This window comes from Ziziphus jujuba, chromosome 10 (genome assembly GCF_031755915.1).
Source record: "Ziziphus jujuba cultivar Dongzao chromosome 10, ASM3175591v1".
Lineage (NCBI taxonomy): Eukaryota > Viridiplantae > Streptophyta > Magnoliopsida > Rosales > Rhamnaceae > Ziziphus > Ziziphus jujuba.
Window position 1 is genome coordinate 12,521,882 of NC_083388.1, and position 16,047 is coordinate 12,537,928.

Genomic DNA, 16,047 nt, shown 5'->3' on the forward strand with positions numbered 1-16,047 from the left:
AGAAATCAAATTATTCATGTGGGGGATTGTTGTATTTTGGGCCTAAGTTTGAATGATTTGAAAATTTGGTCCTTTATTTTTTGTTTTTGTACCCTACGGTTGATGGAGAAAATAGTGTTTTATTTTAATAAATAATTTAAATATTTTTGAAAGTAGAGGGTTGAAAGTTTTAAGGGAATAAAACTTGGGGATGAGTGGTGGAAGAGGACACATTCTTTGAAAACGTTCTTTTCAATTTTTGAGGTTTTACAGAGAAAAAGATTTTTGAAAATTACGTGAAAAACTCATAGAGAAAACAGTGATAATGGTAAAGTGAAGGTACGCAAAAGTTCGAAGGAAATGTTTTTGAGATGTCGTGTCCAAGATCTTGCTGCCGTTGTATCCTGGAAAACATTCATCACAAAACTCTTGCACCGGTGGGCGTAAAACGTTTTAAGGATACTGTGGTATCACATAGGTCTCAGATAGACTTCTAAAAAGCAGATCAATTCAAGAAAATATAGGTTCTAAATTATTTGAATATTTATGTAATTTTATTATACATTGTTTTGTTCTATCGATACGTATTTACATATATATTCAATTATTTTTCGTAACGTAAAATTCATATAGCTTCAAATAGGCCAAACTATATTTTAAAACTCTCTAATTTTGGAATGTCCTTTTTTGCAATCAGTAATTCTTGGCAATTAAAACGCCCTCCTTATAATTATAAAGGCTTTATCTTACATCCAAAAATCAGTATAAATTTTTTGTTTTAATTTCCTTTCTTTTTTTTTTTAAAAAAAATTTTTGTTAGAAGCTAAACTAATCTTCTCATCTCTAGCGTAGCCTTTTATGGGGGAGAATGATTTTAGAAAAAAATTGCATATGGAGAGTTGGAAATGGTACAAATATTAGAGCATGTTATGATCCTTGGGGTTCCAAACTCTTGCCCTTTGCGCGTTGGGTTGGGTTTGGATTAATACAAAAAGGTCTCTGATTTTATTTCAGCTTCTGACAGTTGGGATATTTGATAAACTTGGTAAATTTTTCCAACAAGAAGATGTGTTGGAAATATTAAAAGTTCCTATTGGAGGTATTGGAAGAGAGGATGTCTGGCTTGGAATTTTACTGACTCTGGAATTGACTCTGTGAAGTCTGGGTATAGAGTAGCTTGGGAATTGGGTCGTGGTGCTTATTTTGCTGGCTCTAGCAGAAGAGATACTCATGAGTGGTGGAAGGCTATTTGGGCATTACATACGCCGAATAAAGTTAGTTTTTGTATGGAGAGCTTGTGCTTCATCTGTTCCGAGAAATTTTAATTCATGTCAACAAAAAATTGTTGATAATGGGCTCTGTTTTACGTTTAGGAGCAGTGATGAGATAGTATTACATGCTCTTTGGGGGTGCTATCATGCTAGGCGGCTGTAGAAGCTTTTAGATTTTTATCGCGTTTTGAAAGGCCTGCGATTTTAGAATTTTAAGGATTTGTGTGCTTTGGCTTTTGAAAATCTCAATAGTAATCAGCAAGATCATTTTGGTTTTGTTTGTTGGGGTATATGGAATCAGAGAAATTCTATGGCAGCTTGATTTTTATGATGCTACTGGTGTTGGGTTAAGCTTGGGGAAGCAGCCTGTATCTGCTAAATGGATTCCACCAAATGCTGGAAGCTTTTATGATTAATGTGGATGGTGCTTTTATCTCGGAAACAGGTGATGTTGGTGTTGGGATTATTATTCCAAATCATCTGCGAGAGATGATGGCAGCAATGGCCAAACCAGTTGGTTATTAGTAATCCTCTTACTGTGGAATTATTAGCAATTAAGGAAGACTTGCTGTTTAATTTGGAAGCCGGTTTTGTGGAAGCTGATCTAATGAGTGATTCGTTGATGGCAATCAATGTAGTTAATGATTCTAATATTTGTTTAGGCTTTAATACTTTTTTAGTGAATGATATTAAACAAATGCCGCATTTAGCTTATACAGTTGCTTGTTTTATCAGGGGTCGTGAAGCTCATCGAGCTTAGCTGTTAAACTTTGTCTTTGGTAGAGTATGAATTTTGGTTAGAGGATAGTCCAGGGTATTTAGTTTGAGAACTTCTATTCATAATTTTAAAAAAACTTTATGCAGTATCATTGTTTATATATTAATATTTAAATATATAAAAATAGAAAATAATTTTATAAGATATTTTCAATTTCTAAAGTACCCATAATTTATAGAGTATTAACTAAACTAAAAAATACATTTTGTTTTTTGTTTTAATAAATCGCTTATAAATCAAATACCATTCTATCAAAACTCTTCACAATATTTTTTGACGAAACTAATAATTATGAAAATTATATAAAATAAATCAGTTATTACACTTTTGGGCAACGAAAAAATATATTTGTTAGAGTGTTTGGTTCATAATTATGAACATCTTTAAAAAATATTCGATTACATACTTTTGAATTTATTTGAGATGTTCAACCATATACTGCTGCACATATTTAAGATGCACATATCTGAAAACGTTTAGTTGTATACTTCTGAATGCATTTAAAAGGTTTAGTCGTACATTTTTAAATACATCTTAGATATTCATATCTAAAAATATTCGATTCCACACTTATAAATATATTTAAAATATTTAATCCTATCTTTTTGAACATAAATATGTATAATTAGTAAATATTTTTAATAACAATTTTAAATGAAGATAAAAATATAAATTTATAATAAAACTGTATATAATTTATTTAGCAACGCAACTAAAACTCTTTGTTTAGTTTTTGTCTTGTAGTCTAGTTTAGTTTTTGTCTTGGAGTCTAATATTTCTACTCTTATGTCTTATTTTCTCTTTTTCAAAAAAAAAAAAGAAAAAGAAAATACATATATTTTTTGGATACAAAATTATAATTCAATGTTTAACTATATGTTAATCTAAATTATGTTCCGTTTTAACAACGCTTATGCTCACTTATAGGAATCTATTTTAGAACTCAAATTTTTAGTTGTGCAAAGAAATAATTCAGTTTCGCAAAAGCAAAGAATCAATTTAGGACTCATAAATTTAATAGGCTGTACATGGGTCACAAATATTTTTTGGACTCCATACCTTAAAGTTTAATCTATGGATATGAAACTAATCTATGGATATTTGAATTATGGGGCTTCATTAGTAGAATCATAAAAGGTGATGGTGGACCATAACAATATGCCATATTATTTTTATATAAAAATATATATATATATATATATATATATATATATGCCATATTATTTATTCTTTGGGGGACATCTGACAAGCGGATGGTACTCTTATAGATTATGTTTTTCTGGGCTTCACCCATCACTTAAGTCATCTATTGCATTTATGCAAAATACAATAATAATAATAATAATAATAATTAAAAAAAAAAAAAAAAAAAAACACTCATCTATTGGACTGTTGAGATAGAGAGAGAGAGAGAGAGAGAGAGCTCATCCTTGCATGTATACCGTGCCTTGCTTATGTGGAATCTTCATATTTGTTAGCATAGTTTCATGGATTAACCAAAAAAAGATAAAAAAGCGGAACACCCACTGTTTCATGGCATGATATGGTGATCTAACATTGGCCGAAGAATTTTCCTTGATAAGAGACTACCTTTACTTTTTATTATTTTTTATTATTATTATTATTATTTTGGTGAATAGCAGACCACCTTTACGTATAGCACGAAGTAGAAATTTATTTAATACCCAAAGAAAATCTAATGCAAGCAGAAAATTGTCATCTTTTAATTGGCTGAAAAAATATAGTATAAAATAATACATATGAATCTGGTTGAGATAAGTTTGACCATAATGTCCGGAAAACGTTATCACATTAACACCGACACCTTTCTCCGAAGTTCTCTTTTTGCAGATTCTACTCCTAATTTTGAAAATTGCAAGAGGACCCCACCTCCCCCTTATCAACTCTGGACGGTTTGATTCCCTTTTGGTATCAAGCAAAATTGTCTGGGGTATTTGGTGTGCCGTGAGTGCCAAGTTTAGAAAATTGACTTGCCTACATTTGGTAAACCCAGTTTTAGCATTTAGATAAACCTATCTTCAAAATTAAAAAATTAAAAATATAATAATAATAAAAGGGGTTGTATAATCCTTTAAAGACCGAAAAGATAGGCTCTTTTCACACCGTCCAAATGCTAATAATCACTATTTGTTCATATTATTGGATAATGATAAAATCTAGTCTGAGTGAAATTCTATTTCATTTTAGTTTAGAATTTATATGGTCGCACTAAAAAAATTGGTAATAATTAATAATATTGACGTTTAAATTCTAGGGTTAAATCCGATTTGAGATTACAAATAAGAAAAATAAGTGATAGAAGGAAGAAAGCGGTTACGATGGAGGAGGGTTATCCAAAAAACAAAGAGAAAAAAGGATGGATGAGGAGGAGGTTTTCAAAATAAAAAAACAAAACAAAACAAAACAAAACAAAACAAAACAAAAAAGCAAAAAAAAATGGATGCGGAGGATGTCATCATGGTGATAAAGAAAGAATTAAGGTTGAGACTCATCGGTTATGCATTACCTCGTGATGGGACCCATACGTTGTCCATGAACTACTTGATATTTTTTGGTGAAATTAAGTATGAACCACTTAATCAATCATGATGTTCAATGACTAGATGATTATTGTTGCTCCGATTATTACTTATTCACTAATGTATATCTACCGACATCAACTTCTTCAAAATTACTCATCATAAAATAATAATATTGTTTTAAGAAAAACTCTCCGAAACAATGTTTCAATTATTATTATTATTTTTTTCTTTTACTTTTACTGCGTTCTCATTCCTCATTTTGCGGGTGCCTTATAAGCCAAAAACAAACCATCAAAGTGTAACAAAAAGTCATCATCAGGATTGCGCCTCAAGGCTTTTCTCCTGATTCTTACGGGCTATTAAAAAGCAGACAATTGATCGGTGTCCGCTCATTCCTCATATGCATATGTTTTTAGATTAATTACATTTTGCACTTCACTCCAATCAAAAGAAAAAAAAAAAAAAAAATTACTGTGCATTCAAACTTTTAGATACTCTCATATTGCATATTAAACTATCATTTTATTTTTCGTTTTCATCATTTATTAACACCATTTAAAATTTGAATGGAAAAAAAAATCAAATAAGCAAATAAAAATTTTTGAGTTAGATATATTTTTATTTATACAAGCAAGTACTTTAATATTCATTGGTCAATTTCATCAAAATCCAAACAAAAAAAAAAAAGAAAAATAGGACAAATTGAAATTATGTTAAAGTTTATGGAGAAATTTGCTTAAGAAAAAAGTTTGGGTGAAAATAAAAACATGGATGAATCTAATGAGGGTATTTTTTTAATTTTCCCTATTTATTTCCTAAAATACTTATATTTTATCCATTTCTAGTTGCTTTTGTATGAAAATATTCTACATTAGAAGGCATGTGCCTCATATATATATATTTTTTTAATCAAAATTTTGAATGGTATTAATAATTATACCAAAGTGAATTAAAATTATATTTTGTGATGCAATATGAAAGTTTTTAAAAATTGGAATGCAAAATGAAAAATATTTCATAGTTTAGAGAAGCAAAGTACATTTAACTTTTTTTTTTTATTTGAGTTTTAGAGAGAAAATATACCGTCTTAACCTGAGTGAAAACCTGATTTTTTGAACCACAATAACTAGTGAACGCAAAAGCAATTACCATGTTCCATCAAAAAAACAAAAGCACTTACCATTTTTTTTTTTTTCTAATCTTGTTTATATATATCCGTACCTAATCTTTTCGGCCCTTGTACAAAATTCAATTTCAAAACTAATTATATATATATATATATATATTAATTAAGAAAAAAAAAAAGATAGTTGAGCAAAACCATATGCACATAATATTTTATCACCTAAATGGTATATAATTTTGGATATATTTCACCTATCTCACATAAGATTTGTTTTAAATACTTTTGATTTAAAAAATATCATCATTTTTCGTAGGTTTTACAAAATCACCATCCTTCTTACCTATTATTTCATTTATAATTTATTCACACTTCCTTTTAAAATATTATTATTCACATTTTTATAAAAATAATATTTATAATTTTAAAACTTAAACAATTAAATTATAATTAGTGTAAATTTTAAAAGAATATAGATAAAATATAGCCTCCAACTTCCAATAAATGCCGAGTGAAGGAAGTCGAAAAGAAAAGCATCTTTCCATTCAAGAGTTCAATTTAAGGTCTGCACAAGTTGCGGACTCAACTCACATGGACCAACAATTCCTTCCACAGCACATAAATTAATTATTCTGAATCTTTTAGTCATACTTGATCTGAAAATACAATTAAAATATTCTAAGTCTAATCAACAGCTTGAGGTCATCCCTTCGAGTAGAGATGTGGTAATTTCTTCACGTTAAAACAAAGTAATATGATAAACTATTAATTTCTTAAAAAAATTTATTTGAGTTTGACAAATTAGGTGTCTTTATAAAATAAAGGGTTAACTATATCTTTGGACTTGTTTTAATGTACATACATACATACATACATACATATATATATATATATATATACATCTTTGGACACTTTAGTTTGTCCCCAATTTCGGTTAATTGTCCCAAGTTTTAATTTTTAATTGAGTACCTTAATTTTGATTTCAATTTCGGCTTCCATTTTCTTTTTCTTTTTCTTTTTTTTTTTTCAATTGAGATACTTAATTTATTTTTATTTCAAATTAGGCATTATATATTAATTTAACCTTTATGAAAGAAAATTTTATTTAGTTTTAATATTTTAAGTTAATAGCATTTTTTTTTATCTAAATAAGATATTTATTTTTGAATTACTTTCTTCGAATTTCAAGGATAACAACCAATGATCTCGCATTTTCATTTATCTAACAGAGGAGGATACATGAGCGAGATTGTCAGTGAACCAACCAAGTCAATCCCAAAATTTTCATTAGATTTTATTCATATCGAAAGAAAAACTAAAATTGAGAATTTTAATTAAAAAAATTGAAAATATAAATTGAAACCAAAATTAAATTGGTGGCACTCAATTGGAAATTTTGAAACTTAAAGGCACTTAATTGAAATTGTGTAACCCCTCATCGCACTGGCATTCTGACATTTTCTTCCTCCATCAATATTATGCCTAATTTATCCAATACATTTCATATGGTATGGGATTTGTGTTTAAACTTCCTAGGAGACTAAAGCACACTTAACTTTAGAATTCTTTAGAATCTTAAAACCAACCATTTTAAAAAATTCTCGATTGTTAATAGAGTGACTATTTTTATATTTAAATCACCATTGTTTCACATTAGAGCGATGTGCAATTAGACATTACGAAACTTTTGCCAGTATGATAACCTACCAGTGCCCTGCACCAGACTACACTTATCCTAATAGCATCATAGTAGTTTAGCCTAGTCATCATTATCCATTTCAGTGTATTGTTCACTATTTTATCCCATTTTGCCTCATATTCTTTAGGGTTCACATGTCTTACAATACACTCTCATTGGAACCCAGTGTCTGCCCAGCCACACTTTCAATCGGATACAAACTCTGACACCATTTATAATGATTCATTGAACTGGAATCTCATCACTCTATTTCTCGATTAATATTGTCTCCAATTTATTCACCACATTTCAAACGACATAGGATTTTTGTTTGGACTTACTAGAAGGTTACCCAATCTAGTATTGCTTTTACTAGAACAAGTTTAATCCCAAAGTTATTTCGAATCTTGAAGCTAACTACTCTGAAAAAGTCTTGGTTGTTAAGAGAGTGACTATCTTTACATTTGAACCATTACCGTTCCACATCCGAATAAGGTAGAATTGGACACAAAATAACCTTTACTATTAAGGCAATCTACCAGTGCCCTTCACCCATTCATATTTACCTTGGAAGCATCATATTGGTTCATCCTTGGTCATCATAATTTACCCTAATCTATTGTTCATTAATCTTATCCCTTTTTGCCTCGGATTCTTCAAGACTCACATGTTTTACAAATTGGGGCAAATTAAAAGGTCCAAAAGTATAGTTAATATTAAAATAAAATCTCACGCTGTCAAATGTATTAATTAGTTTAATATGGATGGATAAAACATCCTAAAGTACTTTACAAATCTATATCATTGTAAAATAACAAATGAAATAAGATCCTTTTTTTAATTTGGGTTAATTGTATTTTGGTATATAACTAGAATTTTGCCAGACTACACATTAGACCTTCAAGTTTAAAACATTCACATTGGGTTGTCAATTTACATTTGTTTCATATTAGCCCAATCTCATAATTAATTCCCAAGTTGACTAACAAAAAAGATTTAAAAGTTGAAAAAATTGATTAATTTTCTCATAGATCAGTTAACCAAAATTTTTTTTTCTTATCTTGTTTGTAAAATGAAAAAAAAAAAAAGGTCAATTTTCTCAATTTTGAAATGTTATGTTAGTTAATTTAGGAATTTAACTAATGTCAAATAAATTATGTTAACGCCTGGATTTGGGCAGGTTTTATAGTCTAAATTTGAAAGTGCTCGGTTAAGGGGCTCCAAGGCCGATAAAAAATATTGTCCACCATTCTCTTAGTTCTTCAACAAATGAAAGAAGCTTTCATCCAATTACTTGCTACCAAAGATGGAAGGCTAAGGGGGAATGAACGGTATTGCCAGCACAAATCCTCCAATGCCTAAGTTAGGCCGGATTTCAATCCAAGTTGCCATTTGCTTACAATCTAGAGAGTAGCAGTAGGAGGAAAAAAAAAAAAGGAGAGAAGAGTCAGGTTGAAGACTCATACGTACACTTTTTATTGATGTGGAGAGTTTATGGTTGCATGCATATTGCATGTAGCTTGTTGATGGCTGCTAATTGGACGTTCCATTGGTTTCTTGGAGCTTCTTTGCCTAGTGGAGTTGCTCTTATTTTATAGCCTTCTTCTAGTATACTGGAGATCATGATAAACCCTACTTACTTCGGTATTGTGCCCTAGCATTTAAGTCTAAGTAGCACTTTCCTATTAGCATTTTTCCTTTTCTTACTCCTCAAGTTGAAAGTTTTGCATATATGACTGATCATTTGGAGATGTGAATCCTATATGAAGTTCTTTGGATTATTCTTAGGTGATATATGTTTTCCATTCATATTCTTAACCCATGGAATTTGCTCAGCCTGGTTACAATTGCACCTTCTCTGCTCATGGTATGACCTGAGCCACCTTTCACTAGTTACCTTCTCAACCTACTTTACTTTTAGTTTTCAGGTTGTAAATGCCAAAGTCTGCTAAGACAAAGTGGAAAAAATTTTACCCATAATAATTGGCCCTTTAACCTGATTCTTCATTTAGAAAGTCAGGTCGAATTCGAGTTTCTCTTCTTTCTTGCTTATGTTCTATTATGAAAGATATTCAAAAGATTTCATCATTACCTAGATATGGTCCCTACCTCAGCATGGGGAGCATTTCTTCTTTCTAGGTACTATATTCACAGCTTTTTGGAGATCGTGTACAATGATTATTCAATATTAAGTTGAGAAATGTTTTCACATGGCAGAATGGTGGGCTTCTTATGATCATAACCTATATTAAGATCAACAGTTGAGATTTTCTCTATTATTTATTTTTTGGGGCATAAATAGGGATTTTGAACCCCCTCTTTCTCACTCTTCTTTTTTTGTGATAGTAAAACTTTGTCATATTTCAAACTTAAAAACCTTCCTAACCTACGAACCCAAGCTCTTACTTTTGTTTTCAAATTATCCACTTATTTCAAGGGTTATTGCCTTGCATGGTTCTTTCATCTCATTAGTTTATGTTTCTTTATTCCTCTTACGTGCCCCTTTGCTACAAGCTTTTGCTTCCACATTGGTTATTTCATTTAACATTTTTTTTTTATCACTTTTGCTATCTTTGAATGTTGTAATATTTTTACGCTTGATTTGCTTGCTTTGTTTTACTTGATTTTCTTGAATGCCTCGCAATTTAAGTTTTAGGACTTTCTCTTTTGCATTCTTTGATCTATGGATTTAGGATTCAAAATTCGGCTTGATGTTTTTCATTATTTATCCTTAGTTGTTCTGAGTTTCTTTTTGTTAACCTAAAACCTAAAAGCTTAATTGATGCATTCTTGATTTCGACTTTAAGCATATGTGGTTGCATTTTTCGAGGCTATATATTAGGTAGAAATTGTATGTTTAAGAGGGATTTCTTGGAATCCATGCTCCTTTAGGTGTGGAAGAAACTCTGAGGCTTAAGTTGTCTAGTATCCCAAATTCTTCTTGTGTAATTTCACCTAATCCCTCATATAATGCTCTTGGAGCTTTCCCAAAATCATTGCTTTATCCTTCCTTTTCTACTATCTTGGGGTTTATGGAGTTTGTGGTTGCTCGCCTTGAACTGATAGATATTTGTTCTTTTCTTTTTCAAGCTATGTTGTCTCATAGGAAGCTAATGCCTTGATGGCTTGAGGAATTTCCCACTTACCCCAACCTTTATCATGCTAATCAAGGTCTTCCACAACCTACTATTCCACCTTTACACACTTCTCCTTATGCTAAAACTATCCCTTTATCCTATCCTAGGATTTTGCCTCCAAGAGCCCACTTTGCATATCAAACTCCCTCATTTTGATCCATCATGGGGATTCTTTAGCTATATCCACTTCGAGCTCTCAAGGTACTAACCATAGTTCATCCACTAGTGACAATAGTTCATTAAGCCTACTTTCTTTAAAGGATTCTTTAGTGGCCATCTTTTGTGACATCGAGAAATGGATCCAAGCCTAGGCTAAAAGAAATAATTTCATCTCTCCTGAAGACACAACTGATTCTTCTCTTCTCGCTCATGACAAAGTTAAATCTCCTTCTCCAATTTGAGGTTCTCAATAGCAAATTGGTGTCTCTATTAATATAGGGAAAGCTAAAACAGTTATGACAGAGTTATGGGGTTTATTTCAAGCGTTGATGACTGGATGGTATATGAGTTTTAGAAAAGCTATATGTGAAAATTGATTCTTAGCTTGTGGTTTGCTAGATGAAGGAAGAGATTAATTATTGTTATCCTGATTATTCCTTAATCTTTTTGGTAAATGTGTTTATTCCCTAATTTGCATATGCAAGGAGCTTCTAATGGAAAGTGAGATATTACTTTTATCTCATTTCAACATAGAAACTAACATTAAAGTTGATTTTTAACTTCTTTTGTTACCAAAATTTGGGTTTGAAGGCACATATTTATATATTTTCTCCTGATTGAATGGGATATGTGTATTAGGTTAGTTTTATTTTGGGCTATGCCCCCACTAGTACCAAAGAAATTAATAATAATAATAAAGGTTAAAAAAAAAAAATAGTATTTTGTAAAAATTTCAACTGATATTTATATTTAATCCCTGTAAAACTAGTGACAATATGCATAGTTGTCCATATGTGAAGTTTCAAATTCAATTCACCCCAGTGATAAATAAAAGTAAAAATGATAAAAAATCAATAAAAATAAAAATAAAGCCAATAACTATATATACAAATGCTAAAGGTAAATACAAAACTAATTTTCAACAGATGTAAGTATGAAAGCTACCATAATGACCAGAACATTTACCCTCATAAACAAACAAAACTTACGTGTATTTTCATATAAATGTAGCCAAGCAATGTATCTTATTTTAAGAAACCCAAACCAATAATGTCAGAAACAACTGGACACGTGTATTTAATGCAATAGCGAGTAAACCATCTTTTATTTTCTTTACCAAACAACTTTTACATCATTTTCCCATTATAAATAATAAACCTGCGTTTGACAAAAGCTCCATTATGATTGTTTACTCCAAACTTCAACTTCTCTGAAAATACCAGTACAAAAAATAAAAGCCAGTAAGTAAACAACAACAACAACAACAAATACTTCACCCAAAAAACACCAAAAGAAAGATGAGAGCCAGCAACCACTTGATCGGAGTTGTAAACTTCTTAACCTTCCTCCTTTCGATCCCAATCCTCGGAGGTGGGATATGGTTGAGCAGCAGAGCCAACAACACGGAATGCCTCAAGTTCCTCCAATGGCCTCTCATCGCCATCGGCGTCGCCATCATGATAGTCTCTCTGGCCGGTTTCGCCGGCGCGTGTTACCGCAACACCTTCTTGATGGAGCTCTACCTCTTTGTCATGTTCTTTATCATCGCCGCACTTATCGGCTTCATCATATTTGCTTACGCCGTGACCGATAAAGGGTCGGGCCGGCCGGTTCAGAACAGAGCTTATTTGGATTATAATCTGGAGGACTATTCCGGTTGGCTGAAGGACAGAGTGACGGATAATAGCTACTGGCCGAAGATTAGCTCTTGTATAAGGGACTCCAAAGTGTGTAGCAAGATGGGTAGGACCGTTAATGGTGTGCCTGAGACCTCTGACATGTTTTCCTATAGAAAGCTCTCTCCTATTGAGGTTTGTCAAATATCTTTTTCCTTTTCTCTTTCATATTGCTTTTCATGATGTTCTTTGAGAGCTTGAAGAATATTAGGTATTTCTCTCTTCTTCTTTTTTTTTTTTTTTTTCTTTTTCAATTTAATTTTTTGTGGTTGATAAATATATGTTGCAAATAGAGAATTTTAAATTGGAATGAGAAAGTTTTAGGGGCAGTAAAACGAAACTGTTTTTTGTTCTTGTCTTTATTTTTGTTATTTTCTTTTTTTGGAACTGGGTTTTTAAAATGTGAAGTTGATGATGAACAAAGTTTTTTTTTCTCTTCTTTTATTTTATTTTTGCCGAGAAAGTTACTTTAAGGGTGGTAGATCTGGTTCATAATTTAATGGTTAACCACCTTTAAAGGGCATGTGGGAAAGCCAAAATGACAATCATGGCGTTGAGTCCCAATTATGTGTCCCAATTAATTATTAGCATTTTGCTTTTGATGCCAATACTGTTTTTCTTTGAATAGTGATGTGAGACCGCCATCGACGCAGGAGATTACTCAACTTGTACTGGTCGCAATCCTCTTTAATATTCATTTTTCAGCATATAATATTACTTTCTTAAAAAATTTGGTCAAGTTCAATTAGAATTGAAAAAGGAAGATATTTTAGATGATATTTTATGGCAATAATCATAATATATTATTTTTGAACCCTGCTGTAATGGTACTGGACCACTGGGGCGGTGGAGACTGGTGAGTACCTTATTGAGGAGAATAGAGCTAAGCCCAATAATTATGTCTGGTATTAGCAATTTTTGAATCTGGGAAATGATGTTTACAACACATCATTAACTCCACAAATCAAGAAAAAAATCACCGGCATGGTTTTGGATTTCACTGCTCAATTTAAAAATTGAAAGGATTTTTTTGTTTCTTTTTATGTTTTTCACTTTTACATTTTCAAATTTGTAAATTATCTTTTTTATACTTTTAAAGGAGGCCCAAATGCTTACGAAAGAATGTTCTTTTTTAAATTCTGTTTGGAGGTGTTGAGTAGACCTTTTTGCTTTATGCTTTTCCTGTATTTCTTTTGCCCTTTTAGGTGGAATATCCTTTTCTATCTTTTGTCTGCTTTTTATTTTTTTTGTTTGATACATATCTTTTGTCTGGTTGCCTGAGGATTGGGTGGTGAAATATATGTGGTTTAGAGAAACTTATCCTTAAATTGTTCTATTTGAAATTTTGGTAGAAAAATTTTGATACATATACTAATACAACTATTCACTTATCCGGAAGGAGCATGTGTGAATGTTATGCAACATATTGCAAAAGGTTGTTCTGTCACTCAAGAATTTTGGATAAATTTCTTCTTGATGAGAGAAAAATTATATGCATAATATATATATATATAGATATATAATTGTTTTATCTACTAAACCACTTTATCCATAGAAAACTTATATATAGTTTTGAATCTTATTTTATAGTGTCAAATAATGATGTAGTACAAAACTAAATAAAATATATATATATATATATATATATATATATAATTTTTTTAAAGAAAAATTCAATGCTATTTCGAAATCATGGGATAATTTAATTGATTTCTATTAAAAAATTAACTCTTTTTTATTAGGCTTTTAGCATTAAAAAATAAAAATAAATAAAATATTTTAAATCAATATTATCATATAGGATTTGTTTATCATATTTTTAAATAGTTAATAATAAAAGTAGATTAGGTAATTCCCTAGACTATTATATGTGTGTGTTTTTTTTTAAGAATGGAGATTATAAGAGATTCATTTTGTGTGTGTGTGTGTGTGTGAGAGAGAGAGAGAATGGAGACGATAAGAGATTCATGTTACTTGAGACCATTGTTCCATACTTCTTTCACAATCCTTATTCTTGTACATTGAATCCTTTAACAACTCTTGGACCATCCGATAACAGGTTACAAAATTTTATAAGGGAAAAAAATAAAATAAAATAAAATAAAAATAGAAAACAGGGTATGTGTAAATAGTCTTACGATGATAAGGTCAAGATAGTGATGAAGAATTATTTGGCTAATTTCGGACAATAGTCACTGTCTTTTCTTTCTAGGGTAGAAGGTGATTTTATTATTTTGTCTTATCCTTTTTCTAGTCAACTCTCTATGATACCATGAATATATTTTATATTCAGCACTAAACAGCATGTATATCAATATTACTAAATGGCTAGCTTTAATTGGTATATTTACTGTCAGCATGATGATGGGGAACTTTCCTACAAAATTCCAATAAATTGGGGTCCCATATATATATATATATATATATAATGTATATCATATAACATGTATATTGCTAAAGAAAAGGATCGCATTTTAATCATTAATTAATATGTGGTTTATCTAATACTAAAAAATTATATGAACGGTAAACCTATCCCACATGCCAGTAATTAAAATGGAAGGGTGATATCACATGACCATGTATTTATTAAATAAAGTATATTTTTTTAAATAATAATAATAATATAGGATGTGAAGATTGTATTTAATAGTGGTCTCCAATTTTCTCTGTTTTCTAATCACATAAAAAGAAATACAAAATTATGGATAGTTATCTCATCTGAACGTCTAAAATGCACGGTTTCCATGTTTCCATTGCAATTATGATAGAAGAGTACTGCTTTAGGCTCCAAATTTGGTTTACCAAATTTTAAATGCCAAATTACATGACAGTTTCTTGATGTTTGACAAATATAACCTAAAATTAAATTGTGAATCCTATAAAATAATGTCACGTGATTTTGCATCCAATATTTTGTGACTAGCATTATTGATGATAGAAATACTTTGATTAATTTACTCCCCATTTTGCTTTGTATAGTCTGGTTGCTGCAAGCCTCCAGCGGAGTGTGGATACACCTACGTGAATGAAACGACCTGGACGCCAGGAGGGGGGTTGGTCGGAGCCAACCCGGATTGTACTACTTGGAACAATGATCAACAAATGCTTTGTTATTCCTGCAACTCTTGTAAAGCTGGTGTTCTTGGCAGCCTCAAGAAGAGCTGGAGGAAGGTCTCTTTGATCAACATTGTGGCATTGATAATCCTAGTAATCTTTTATGTCGTTGGCTGTGCAGCATTCAGGAACAATAAGCGGATGGATAACGATGAACCCTACGGGGAGGCTCGGATGACAAAGGCACAACCTAGTAGGATCCATCTTTAACCATGTTGGGGAAAAACAGAAACTAATACTATGTGTAAACTGTTTGTCCAATATTGTATTCTGAGGTTTTGGCAATTTACTAGTAGGACTGGTTTGTATTATAGACGGTAGACATGAATCTGTAAACTGTTAAATTTAAGATACTTCATGGTATGCTATGTTATTAATCTTTATACATTTTTGTAAAGTTCATGAGAATTGCATACACTAATGCGGAAAGCTATGCAGGGTTATAAACACGAGACATTAGACATTTATATCATCAATCTAACCGTTTTCCTCAACATGTTATACTCCTATTAAATTAGGAGAGCCTAGATTCTCTGAAACCATTTCGTTCCCAAGAAATTACCAAGTTGAGATTTATTTTCCATTT

At 30.9% G+C, this 16,047-nt stretch overlaps 1 protein-coding gene across 1 annotated transcript; it reads left to right on the forward strand.

Annotated features, from left to right (window-relative positions):
- Window positions 1-11,828: 11,828 nt before the first annotated feature.
- Window positions 11,829-15,844, forward strand: LOC107403778 (tetraspanin-3). Its single transcript, XM_016010692.4, has 2 exons — window positions 11,829-12,479; window positions 15,327-15,844. The coding sequence occupies exons 1-2, from the start codon at window positions 11,967-11,969 to the stop codon at window positions 15,669-15,671; spliced, it is 858 nt and encodes a 285-aa protein (XP_015866178.1). The 5' UTR covers window positions 11,829-11,966; the 3' UTR covers window positions 15,672-15,844.
- Window positions 15,845-16,047: the final 203 nt, after the last annotated feature.

Bases quoted from the DNA above. Each gene is read 5' to 3' on its own strand.
- LOC107403778 (XM_016010692.4), top strand. From the start codon at position 11,967: ATGAGAGCCAGCAACCACTTGATCGGAGTTGTAAACTTCTTAACCTTC. The intron at 12,480-15,326 runs GTTTGTCAAATA...TGCTTTGTATAG, and splicing joins GAAAGCTCTCTCCTATTGAG to TCTGGTTGCTGCAAGCCTCC.